The following is a 12,675-nucleotide window of genomic DNA, read 5'->3' as shown; positions in this document are numbered from 1 at the left end:
GAATCATGGGGACAAAACATCTTGGAAAACAATCATGGGAAAGTCAGTCTCTTCCCTGGTGGCGATTTTTTGCAGTTCTTTGAATACAAAGAACTCAATGCCTCAAACCCTTCCTCTTATTTTGTTGAAACATGTAAACATAATTAGGTCACATTGTATTTATAAGAAGGATGCTCCCTCATTCTTCTTGATTTTAGTCAATGGGTTTTTTATTTTCATCTGGTACTTTGCTAGGTATCTTGGGCGGCCAAAGACAGAACAGACTGTATTAGTGAGGCCACCATTCCTGCGGCCAGAAATATCAGATGGGCAGATTGCTGTAAAGATAATGGACAATGGTATCCAGGCTGAACTGACAAGAACAAAGGTAAGAAGGGTATGAAGGTGCTGCCCAGGCAGTGGCCTTCTCAAAACTTTGCTGCTTTTTATGTGAGTAGGAACTTGGACATTCTTCCTGCATGTTATTGTCCTTATTTTCAATTTTCCCCATTAAATGAAGGTCTGCTTCCCTCCCATGTGGCCTCTGCTGCATGAGAGTTGCTCCCTTTGTATTTTTGATAATCTGACCCTTTCCCTTTTCATCCAGCACCAAGACATGCACAGTCTACGACTGCCCTTCCAGAAGTGCTAGATAGCTGCAGGTCCTTCTAATCACTTGTGAGCTTTTATTGACCTGAGGACAATGTTCAGGACTTCGAGTCCTGCCTCATTCTTCTGATTACTCCTCTGCCCTTTGTCTCTGCAGTCCAAAGGAAGTCTTGAAGTGATGGAGAGCCAATCTGCTGATGCTGAGCCACCACCCCCACCTAAGCCAGACCTCAGCCGCTACACAGGTCTGAGGACGCATTTAACCCTGACCACCAATGAGGGTAAGAGGAGCATGCTAGGGAGACAAGGGACATAACCAACTCATTCAGTGATCTAGTCCCCAGTTGCAGTATTCACTATCCAGTAGTGATGATGGCTGTTACTGATGGTTGTGTGTTATAATCATTAGGCCTCCTTTTACTGGTTACTGTTGGCCAAATACTAAGGGAATTGCATTATTTCACATGTCAGTCTTGCTTTTCTAACAAGGAGCAAATGTATTGACAAATACTGCATTGGTAGCTAGGTTATTTGTATCTAGAACTCTAGCTTTGGCTCTGGGTGAGACGTGAAGATTGCTGAGGGCAGTTAGGATCTGGGGATTGACTACAGCTGTTTTATTTTGGTTGTGGAAAGTGGAGCTTCTGAAGGAGGACAGTCTCTATAATGTTCTGCTATCATAGAAATGATATGGAACAAAAATAATAAGGAAAAAAACACCCTCTTTTCCTGTTTTCAGGCAATATGCCTGCTGCAGTGTTCCAAGAAGAAGCAACACCCTGAAAGTATATATGATGTGTCAAGACATTTTTACCACTTTTTCAGTTTCTGCCTTAGAGTATTCCAATTAGTTTTAATACTGTCCATCCAGTAGTGCTGAAAATTGATAGCCACAGAAGTCAGGACTGGCGAGGCTTGCATGCAGAGACTGGAAGCTGCTTTGTGATCTCATTATTGGGGAAACATTCCTCTTGTTCCATTTCACCTCCACCCAAGTTCTATATCTCTTAGCTGCTGACTGATTCTTTGACCTCCGTGGTGTTTCCACCTTCCATAGGCTCTTACCTGACTCTCACGGATCAGTCATTTGCTGTATGTGGAACTTCAGTACAATGCTAAGAGGGAGATTTCTGGTACCTCCTGGGGTGAAGCTGCAAGTGACTGTGTATCGCATTGCTTGTGAGTGCATGTGTGTATCTCCCTTTCTCTCTGCAGACAGCAGTTTGCTAGGCAAAGACAGCCCTCCAACTCCTACCATGTATAAGTACAGACCTGGTTATAGCACCGGCAGCACTTCAGCTGCAATGCCTCACTCCACCAGCGCCAAGGTAATGAAACTCTGCTTGTTTAGCGTGAAGGGCAGGGGGTGGAGTGTCATGCAAGATAAGGAACTGGGAAGAGAATTTGCTTTATGACAATAGACTGCTCTAGAGCTATAATTTGATTTGACATGTATCCTCTCTAACAGGGAATGGGAGACTTCAGACTCCTGCGGTATCAACTTTTTTTTTGTATTTTACAATTATTTCCATCCCGTTCTGTATAATCTCTGAGCAGGTTACCATAAAATTAATTTTAAAAATTAAAATATAAGAAAACAACATTTGACTTATTTTATAAAATTAAGCACAGCATAATTTTAAAAGTTGACCTTAAAACTATATAAAATTGTATGTCAGTACCACTGAGTGAAGTCATTCGACCCCAAAGGCATTTGTAAAAAAAAGTAGAAATCCAGGTTTTAACTTAGGATAGAAATAGGACTAATGTCAACTAGACCTCTAAGGGATATTAGAAACACTCAAGGTCTATCAGTTGGAGTCCATTGCAAAATAATGGCTCAGAGTTGACAGACCATAACTTTGCTACTGGTAAAGACTTGAAAAATGAGGCCCTTGCTGTTTTACTATAAATCATCCAGAGATCTACTGGTAGATTGCTTTATCTTCTTCGTTCTTGATGTATTATGTGGTTGCGGGTAGGCTACAAATACAAAATGCTGGAGTAATGAAGCCCAGCTGTCAGGTGTTTTTTTTTTTAAGAACTCTGATATTTCTCAGTGGTCCCAAAAGGCATTCAGTTTGAAGTTTTGACCCTATAGGAAGTTCTGCATGAGCTTTCCATTGGCCAGAGTGACTATTTCTACATCTTGTTTCTTTCTATGGATTCTAGTCATGGTTTTCTTGTTCCTTACTGTTTTCTGATATTGTATGAGTAATTGCATGCACAATCTTTTCTTCCACTATTGATTGCACTCTTGTGGTGAGAGCTATCTTTCTCAAAGCGGTGTACATCTAATAAGCAGCTTTCTCAAAGTGATGTACATCGAATAAGCACTGCTTGATGGAGATCACTATGTTAGTCTATTGAAGAAAAAAGCAACAAAGTATATTGTGGCACCTTAAATGTGAACAGATTAGAAGTGCAATAATATGTATGTGTACTCAAAAGTAAATTTCATTGAGTTCTCTGGAGTTTAAAAAATAAATATGTATCATAGCCTACTTGTAGTATACATTTTCATGTAACAGAACCTACTTAATATGTTTTGTACAGTATTATCCTTAATATTGCAGGCATACTCAATAAAACTGATTTGGGAATAACCGGTGTTAGATGGGGTTATAGATACCATTAAAATGTAGGTTCTCACTTTGCGGGTACTCCTGGATTTAGCCCTGAGTCTGGAAGTCCAGATTTCATCAGTAACCAGGAATTACTTTTGTAGAGTTAGTGCACTAATTCCTGGAGAAATAGCATCTGGCCAAAGTAACACATGTCTTGGTTACATCCTGTTTGGACTGTTATAATGTGATCTGTGTGGGACTGGCTGTGAAAAGTATTCAGAAACTTGAATTGTCTCCCCCCCCCCCCCCCCCCAAAGTGCTGGTTTGGGGAAGCCCTTCATTCTGTCCCACCACTTTCTCAGGCTCATTTGGTGGGAGCAAGGGGTGGGTCTTCTTGGTGGCTGCTTCCAAACTTTGGAAGTTCCTTCCTAGGTAGGCCATGCTGTTTCTTTCCTTACATCAGCATGTTAAAACATTTTATGCTGCCATGCTTTTAGAAACTGACTGGAGTGGGTTTTAATGCTGTGTGGTACTATTTTTAAGGTTTGTATGTAGTCTTTTAATGAATTTCATGTTCAGGGTTTCCACTATACAAATTGTTGAACTGCTTTGAAAAAACTCTTATATTTATAAAGTTTACTGATACTTTTGTATCATTTTAAATCTGTGTTGCCTTTAATTGTGGTGTTAGCTGTCTTGAGTCACAGAAGTCTAAGAAAGGCGAGAAATAAATGAATAAAACAAACAAAATGAAACAAACCTGCAACAAAATATTGCAGTGTATCCATTTTCTCTCTAGGAGTGCTTTGGGGTACTAATGGGCCTAGAAAAGTTAACATTTTAATGCCGTTTAGATGCAGAGGGAATAAGCCATAATAGGGAAACAGTTTTTGTCTAACTTCCTAATATTCCATTTTCAGTTGCTTTTAGCAGTGGACTAAACTAATGAAATCAGTTAATGTGCCCAAATTCTGGTTGATATATACCTCTCTTTTGTAGCTAGTCCCTCTTTAAAAATAAAAGTCATGTTCCTTTTAAATCACAAATCTGCATCTGTCTGTGTGTTTAAGGAGTTCTCTTTATTTTCTGGTGGCCTAGTTTTACTTCCAAACAACCAAGTACTCTACCACTTGAGTTCGCTATTACATATTCATCTAATAGAGAAATATCTCTTTTGTAGCTATGTAGGAACTGTTAAAGAAACAAAAAATGACTGAACAAAACAACTCTTTGTTACTTTATGTTACATGCATCAGTGTCCTATTATTTCTTAGAGAAGCCAGACATGGGATGATTCTATTACTTAACTTCAAAACCTCTCCATAAAGTAGGTTGAGCTGAAAGACTGGGCCAGTGTCAGCCAGGAAATTCATGGCTGAGAGAGAATTGGAAGCTATGTCTCCAGGTCTAATACTTCAGTTGTTATATCACCTTGACTCTCAGTAAGGGCATTATTGCATGGTTTAACTTGAAGATTATTGTATTATATGTTTTTTTTTTCAAAATTGAGGTTTCTTCATTAAGAAATGGGGAAAGGGGGTTGTAGTAAGCATAGGTTCTTGCCAATGCATGGTTTGAAGAAGCAAAATTTGCACTCTGAATGATTATGTACAGCAGAGAAGTCTTGCAAATGACTGTCTTACCTATCCTTCCCCCACTGCAGCTAAGCCGAGGAGACAGCCTGAAAGAACCAACCTCAATTGCTGAGAGCAGTCGAAACCCCAGCTACCGCTCTGAACCAAGTCTGGAGCCAGAGAGTTTTCGTTCTCCCACTTTTGGGAAGAGTTTCCATTTTGATCCACTTTCCAGTGGCTCGCGTTCCTCTAGCCTCAAGTCTGCTCAAGGCACAGGCTTTGAATTGGGCCACCTTCAGTCAATTCGCTCTGAAGGTACCACATCCACATCTTACAAGAGCTTGGTGAACCAGACACGCAATGGGAGCTTGTCATACGACAGCCTTCTCACACCATCAGATAGCCCTGACTTTGAGTCAGTGCAGGCAGGCCCCGAGCCAGAACCCCCAATGGGTTACATGTCTCCTTTCTTATCTGCTCGAATTGCTCAACAACGAGAGGCAGACCTGCACAGTCGTTTCCCAAGCTCTGGCTCACCCAAGCACCAGCCCCCTCGTGATTCTTCACCTGTTCGCTATGACAATCTTTCACGCCACATTGTGGCCTCCATGCAGGAGCGGGAGAAGCTACTGCAACAGTCTCCCACACCTCCACCTCTGGCCAAAGAGGAGGATACAGGTCTGGGGGACTCAGGCATCCAGTCTACACCAGGCTCCAGCAATGCCCCACGTACCAGCTCCTCCTCGGACGATTCAAAGCGCTCCCCACTGGGCAAGAACCCCCTCACTCGCCCGGTGGCTCCTCGTTTTGGCAAACCAGAACCATCACATATGCTCAGAGTACGCTCCTTGGGCTCACCAGACCAGCCTGCAGCCCCGCACTTGGGCAAATCTGTGTCTTACAGCCAAAAACAGTCGCCCCAGGCCATCGTCCCAGAGACTGAGGAGGTGGCCTTGCAGCCTTTATTGGCACCAAAGTAAGTACAAGTGACACCTGCCTTGTGCTTTAAGTGTTCCTTGACTTGTCCGAGGGATAAACCACATTCAGTCCTGCCCCATCACTGTTCTGACTGAGGACCCCAAGATAGTTTTGGTTCCTTTAGCAGCATCTAGAAGGAATGGCTGGGGGGTGTTCTGCAAATAGTGCCTGCTCTCGTCTGCCCTGTCTTCCCTCTCCTCTTCCTTCCTGCCCTCCAGTGTGTGAACCATTTCCTCATCCTTGTTAATCCCATAGAACCACCTCCTTTTTGTGAGGTATGTGGATTTAAGCATCCTCACTTTTCCTGGATGTGTGAGATGGCCATTGACTTCCATACATGATCTCTGGATCCTCTGTGAGATGACTGCCTGGTTTTTACCTTCTAGCTGAAAGCACTATATATGGGATTGCTCCTTCTTCCCCTTTTGCTCAGTGTGTTCCTTTTCCATGCCTTGTCTATGTGCATGTGAGAGACCCTCTTTTTTCCATCAAGAAGGGGCAGATAATAAAAATAGCCTGTCCTTTTGAAGATGCTGGGAGCATGATCTCTCCTATTTCTTTCCTGGGGAATTTTCTTTTAATGCCATGCAGTTCCTTTTATTCTATCCAGAATGTGGTATTTTGGGCAACTGTCTTTCTTTCTTAATAGTTCTGGCTGTTTAGGTTCCCATCCTCCCTTAGAGAGGTGTGTGTTTGGCTACAACCTGTTCCTATTGTAAAATGTTTGTGGTGTCCTTCCAGTTCTTTGTGAGCTGTGAAAGTCCCCTGTCCTTCCCCAAGCCAAGGCAGCTTCCCTTTTCCTAACCCTATCAGAGTGTGAGGCTTCCTTCACTTCCATTGCCATTGAATGAGTGGTCACTTCCTGATGCCCTTGTATCCTTCCTTTTTCCCAGAGACGAGGTGCAGATGAGACCCTCCTACAGCAAGTCCAATGGGCAGCCCAAGAGCCTGGGGTCATCCTCGCCCTCCCCTGGCCAGCCACCTCTCAGCAGTCCCACTCGTGGAGGAGTCAAGAAGGTCTCTGGAGTGGGTGGGACCACATATGAGATCTCAGTATGAGGAGCTGATCTCCCCACTGTCAATTCCGCTTTGGCTGATGAGCAGGAGGCAAGAATTTGCTCAGCAAATAGTTGCCCCTTCAATGCATGGACATTTTTTATGAATCCAGTTTTTGTGGGCGGGGTGGGGTGGGGAAGCAGAGTGGACAAATACCTTTTCAAACTAAACTGTGGGATTGGGAGAGTCTCTAAACACTACAGCAGGATCCCAGCCTGGCTCACCTCCACCACCTCTACTCTTCCTCTCAACCAACTAAGAGACTGCAATTTGTAGCACACACTGCCGAGAAAGAAGGGGGAGAGGCTTGCTGCCAGCACCCTTCCATGGCAGGTGCTGGGTGCAGCCTGCTCTGCTACTAACAGGACAGTCAACTGTGGACCTCGTGCAATCGCTCACCTAGTGCAGTAGGAGTGGATCGTTGAAAAACATTTTTTATTATTGTTACGGATTCTATTTTTTCCTCTTCTGAGTTGCTGGGTGTGTGTATATATAAATATCTATAAATATATAAATATAAATATTAAAAAGAAATTATATATCTACCCACATTGAGGGAGACAGCAGCCCCAGGCAGGCTCCATTTGCTCGCCTTGAGGAAACCATGTATAAATAGTATACGTTCAGAGGAGTCTTGAGGGGATGTACTGAGTCAGCCACTTGGTTTGTTTTGAATGGACCAGATGGCCCACAAATAATATTGAACCCCTGTGAGACCACTACTCCCAAGACAGGTAGAGCTGAGGAAAAGCCATGCTGGCGTTCAACCTGGCCGGGTCACGCCGCAGTGAGCTATGAGTTAGGCTACTTCTGCCCAGCTCTGAAATGTGCATTCCAGGAAGGAGCATTCACAGGCACTGCCTTCCTCATCCCTGCCCCTCGGACTGTATTTTACTGGAAGGTTTTTCCCATGAATAGACCCTTCTTTCCCAAAGGGCTTCGAGGGTTTAGGAGAACCAAGGGAATCATTGGCTTTGAGGGTTTGCACCTTCCAGGCTGACTTTTTAACACTATCTTAAGAAAAGGATTCCCAGCAAGAGGCCTGTATCTCTTGAAAACCAAGCAGAGTAGCATGTGCAGTACTGGTAGCAGTAGGTGCTCAACCACAGTGATATCTGGGGTGCTGAGTGAAGAGCGTAGGGTGGCAGTGGTGTTGGAGCTGGGTCCCTCAGGAGGAGATATTACATATATTTAGAAAGCCCTCCCCAGGTGGTTTCCCCTGCCTCTTTTTTTACAGAACTTTTATGAATTGCTCCATTTGATTTCTTGTGATGTCATGGTTCTTTATTCCCAAACTGGGCAAGAGAAAGAAGAGGAAAAATGCAAACATACCAAAAAGCAATATTTTTCCATATGCCAAAAATTTCTTTCCACCCATAAACACCCATGAAAAAAATCAGAGCAACCCAGGAATTCAACAGTCTCTACTGATTCTTTCTGTATGGCAATATGTTAACTGTGGTCTCCACTGAGCCACACTTTTATTTTTATTATGACTAGCCATTTTAAAATGAGGAATAAAAAATATAATGAGCCACTCCCCCCATGCTTGTGTATTTTTGTTGTATTAACTGACGCGGCAGTTCTAGTAATTGTCCTTCAATGTTACAATATGCAGTAAGTTGGCAGGCAACTTGAAGACATGTATACACAGTATTGAAAGTGGTTCACTGAGGCATTACTCTTCCTGATTTGAACTTCAGTTATTCTCATGATCCTTATAATCACTGCAAATTTCTCATAACAGGTGAGTCACAAGTGCATCTGCCTTAGTTTCCATTCCAAGCCTTGCTTATAGAGGAAACAGTGAAAATGGATTTAAAGACACAATTAGAACAGTTCTATAAAACACATAGGTTATCACATACATTTTAGATGAATTTACCACATTGTGATATGGAAGTATGACATGGTGAGGCACACAGTTCATAAAAATCACAAGCCTATCAGCAAACAACAGTCAAAAGATAATGAAAAGCTATTCATAGAGTTTCCAGGATCATTTGAATTAGTGTTCATTATAAAGCAACTTGACAATTCCCATCCATAGGCTCTGGACTTAAGCCTTTTTGCAATCCTGTTAGTCAGCACAGGGAACTCCCTTTGCTTGCAGATTGCTTGCAGTAGGATTACAGCCAGCTTTCATAAGAGTGCTTATCTGGAGCTCGGGCTCTACCACCACGCTTAGCAGTGACTTGCTCAGCTCTGCCAGGTGACAAACGGGTGTTGCAAGATACAAGCAGGAGCATTGTGAATGTAGAGATCTTAAGTGTTATACAAACCCTTGGTCCTTTGGCCAGTTACCACATCAAATTAGTTTTAACTATATTAAAATCACATTTCCAGTCTAATTGAATTGCAGAAGGAAACCGTTGGATGTTTCATGACCTGCTTGAATCCACAATTTTGGCTGCACCCCCCTCCCCAAATCAAGTCTTGCAGAACCCTATTGCATTGTAACCTGGTTTCTTGAAGGCCAAGGTGTCCAGAGGTAAGAATAGGGCTATGTGCTACGTCAGCAGTCTGCCATAATTTCACTTGGGGCCTCGTTCTTAACCCCAGATTTCCTTTTCTTGTGAGATATGAGCTTCATGAAAAAAACACTGTAAAACACTTGGATAAGGAAAAGTGCTAAAAATATCGATACCAATAGCTACTAATTACTTGAATCTCACAATGAGCTGTCTGCAGATTGCTGTAAGCTTGGCCTTTTTGCAATAGTTAAGCTGATGCCCAGAAAAAATAATATGCCAATGTTGATCAAAAGAAGTGATCAAAATATTGTATATTTGAAAAAGATAACATGAACAGTTGCTCCTGCCACTCAAAAACATGTTTTGTTTATTTGATAAAAGTTTGAGGGGAAACATAAGCAGACAATAAAAACATGTTTGCATAGCATAAATCCACTTGTAATGGAAGCACCCATGCTTTCTGAAGAAGACAATGATATGCGAGACAACTATACCCTGAAGAGCTGGCAACTTGTAGCCCTTCGGATTTTTTGTTACCACACCTCCCATAGGAGCTAATGTGGTGCAGTGGACTACAGTTCATTGGACTACAGTTCTGGAAAACCAGGGTCTGAACCCACACTCAACTATGGAAATCCATTGAGCGACCTTTGGCAAGTCACATTCTTTCAACTTCAGAGAAAGGCAAACTCCCTGTACCAAATCTGGCCAAGAAAACCCTGTGATAGGGTCATTGTACGGCAGAAACAACAACTGCCATAATTCCATAAAAATAGGTCATGCCAGCTAGCACTACTGGAAGCTATAGGCCAAAATAATCCAAAACAGGTTTTCTAGTTGTAAGAAGTCCCTCAGATTTCTAAAATAAAACAGACTTTAAACACTTTTAAGTTGGCTATGATGGGCAAAATTCTAGCAAAAGCAATACACTAGGATTTTGTTAAATAAATTCCTATTCTGGTGCTTCATGCAAGAACCTTGAGTGTTTCTGACTTATAACCATGGTTTCGTATAGCTGGGTTCACTTAATTCCAGTGCTGTATTTAAAAAGGTGCATCAGATGGTTGCGTGGTTGTTGTTTTTCATTCCCACATGAGTTTGTGAGCGAATCCAGATTCTTTCATGACTTGTGTGTATGGCCCCCTTGGGGAATGTTAGAGACTGTTTTGTAATCGGCTTCCTCTTTTATGAGAATGTATATGGTCATGAAGGTGAGGTTTGACTATAGGGTAGTTGGCTCACCTATACTTTTATTCTGTAGTTGGAGTCAGACATTCTTTTAAAGTTGGCACCAGCTTCTTCAGTCATCTTTAAGACAGTATGTGATACTAACCTGTGTCCAATAGTTTCAGAAAGTGTAAATGGCTGAGACAGAAGCCTTCTATGTTTAGTTGTGCTGTTTCTGACACCAGAGAAAGAGGGCCTCATATTTTCTTCATCTGGGTAAACGTCAAATGGAAAAAGTGTTGTGCAACTTCATATATGTGCTGATAGGATTTCTGCTTTTATAGACAATCTAGAAAATAAGATTGTCAGTTTCACGTGGATAGCTAAGTGAAAAGGTCAACTCACTGTGAGATGTGAAGCACATTTTAAATAGAGCAGATTAGAAAGGCACTGAAAATAAAACGCTCCATTTTATACTAATCAGTGGTGTTTATTTGGCACTTTGTACCGGTTGCCCCATTTCAAATAAATATTGTAGAACTTCGAGAGCTACAGGAGAAAGCAATCCAAATAAAACATATGGAAAAAGTACATAGAAGCTTTATTCCCTTTCTGACCATACATGAGTAGATCAATTGAGACAACTGTTGAAGTGAATGAACAAATAGGTCAATGACATTGATTCAATATAATCAATTACTGTTGATTGAGATTAACAATAGAATGTAGTTCAGGGGTTTTGAATGCAAGTAATAAGATGTGGATTCTAGCCAAAGAAATGCCATATACTGTGTAATAAAATGCATAGAATTCACTCCTCCCAGCAGTGATGAATACTACCTGAGGTTGCTGGGTTATGAAGAAAATTTTGTATTTGATTCAGCATGGCTCTTAATGTACATGCCGTTGCTGTGCAACATCAATTTTCAAATGTGGCATGCCATACATGAGAGTTACAGCAGAAAGGAAACTGATTCTCTTTTGATGGGTTTCTTGAAAGCACGTGGTGGGCATGGGACTAGAATGGATCCTGTCTCCAATTAAGTAGAGCTCTCACATTTCTAGGAAATCAGGATCCAGACCGATCTGTGGGAGGATAAAAGGCTGTGGGTTGTAGAGAAACTGGCTGACAAGAAGAAGACAGATGGTCTGACCTTGCCATTTGCTCTCCCAACATTGGGTTACAGCTCCTGTCATTCATGAACCATGCTGGTGGAGTTTACGGGTGTCCCAAAACTGATTGAGGTTAGCAGCTTGACTCCCTCATGTATGAAGATGCAAAGGAGGAAAGTGTAACAAAAATGCATCTGAAATGAAATGAGGGGGAATGCTTTCCAGCAAATGCCGCACAATAACCTATACAGATTCCTGGACCCATAGCCAGCAGACCCACTACTGCAAGACAAGGGTGTGTCAAATGACTAGTTTTTATATTTTATACCCCACCCTTCCACCAAAAAGGTTCCCAGACTTATGAACACAAATGAAAATGAGATCGCATCAGAAGAACAAGACAGACTAGGTGTGATCCACTATTCCTTGCTAATTAAGTATGGCAATGTTTATGTTTATTAAGGGAATCCCATTAGCTTATGAGACTTTCATATTGCCATACGTTATGGAAAGGTTTCAAAGGGAGGTTCTGGGCTGCTGGTGGTGGTCCTGGTATTTATTTCCCAGTTTAACATTCCACAACTTAATGAAGTTGGGGAGTGGCTATCTCACGACCAAAAGTTGTTTTCCCTATGTCATTGTCTCATAAAGTGTACCATCATGTCTAAGCAGTTTATTATCATTTGGGAGTGGCCACAGCTTTTTCAATTTTTTCAGGGTTTTTTTTCTTTTATCTGGATCTCATTTGCATTCTGCATAGTAATATGGTACATCTCTTGCATTGCTAGACTTCCTGCCATTTTAAACAATCCCACAGTGGGTAGATTGTGTGTAGTGCTTCACTTGCACTTTTCTGCATCACCAAAAAACAGATTCAGTGTGCTAGTGCTTGTTGCTGTTAGTCGTTTGCTGTGGGGTAGGGGAGAATGCAGTCAAGTAGCATCCAGATTCAGTTTGCAGTTGGGAGAAAACAGACTTTGCTCTTATTGATCTTCAGCAACTTGCTGGACAGCTGGAAAGATAAGGTCAGCTTTCTTCCCCTGGTTGCAGAAGTGCAGCTGGGCTGGATACTGCCTTTTCCTTCCCTGGTCAGTATATGTACAAGCTCATATACTGCTGAACTTGAAAGCTATTGGAGAAAATGGGTGTATTGCACAC

General features: G+C 42.0%; 1 protein-coding gene across 2 annotated transcripts in view; it reads left to right on the top strand.

Moving 5' to 3' along the window:
- The window catches only part of zdhhc5 (zinc finger DHHC-type palmitoyltransferase 5), a 46,795-nt gene extending 38,486 nt beyond the window's left edge, over positions 1 to 8,309 (top strand). For both annotated transcript variants that reach the window (XM_008110979.3, XM_003214959.4), the window contains 5 exons: positions 235 to 367; positions 746 to 869; positions 1,804 to 1,916; positions 4,819 to 5,705; positions 6,601 to 8,309. In XM_008110979.3, coding sequence (XP_008109186.1) covers positions 235 to 367; positions 746 to 869; positions 1,804 to 1,916; positions 4,819 to 5,705; positions 6,601 to 6,766 — 1,423 coding nt within the window. In that variant the 3' untranslated portion in view covers positions 6,767 to 8,309. The remainder of the gene's footprint in view (positions 1 to 234; positions 368 to 745; positions 870 to 1,803; positions 1,917 to 4,818; positions 5,706 to 6,600) is intronic.
- Positions 8,310 to 12,675: the final 4,366 nt, after the last annotated feature.

The sequence above is a fragment of the Anolis carolinensis genome, chromosome 1, assembly GCF_035594765.1.
Source record: "Anolis carolinensis isolate JA03-04 chromosome 1, rAnoCar3.1.pri, whole genome shotgun sequence".
Lineage (NCBI taxonomy): Eukaryota > Metazoa > Chordata > Lepidosauria > Squamata > Dactyloidae > Anolis > Anolis carolinensis.
The sequence above is the reverse complement of the archived record's forward strand: the minus strand, read 5'-3'. Positions and strand labels throughout refer to the sequence as shown.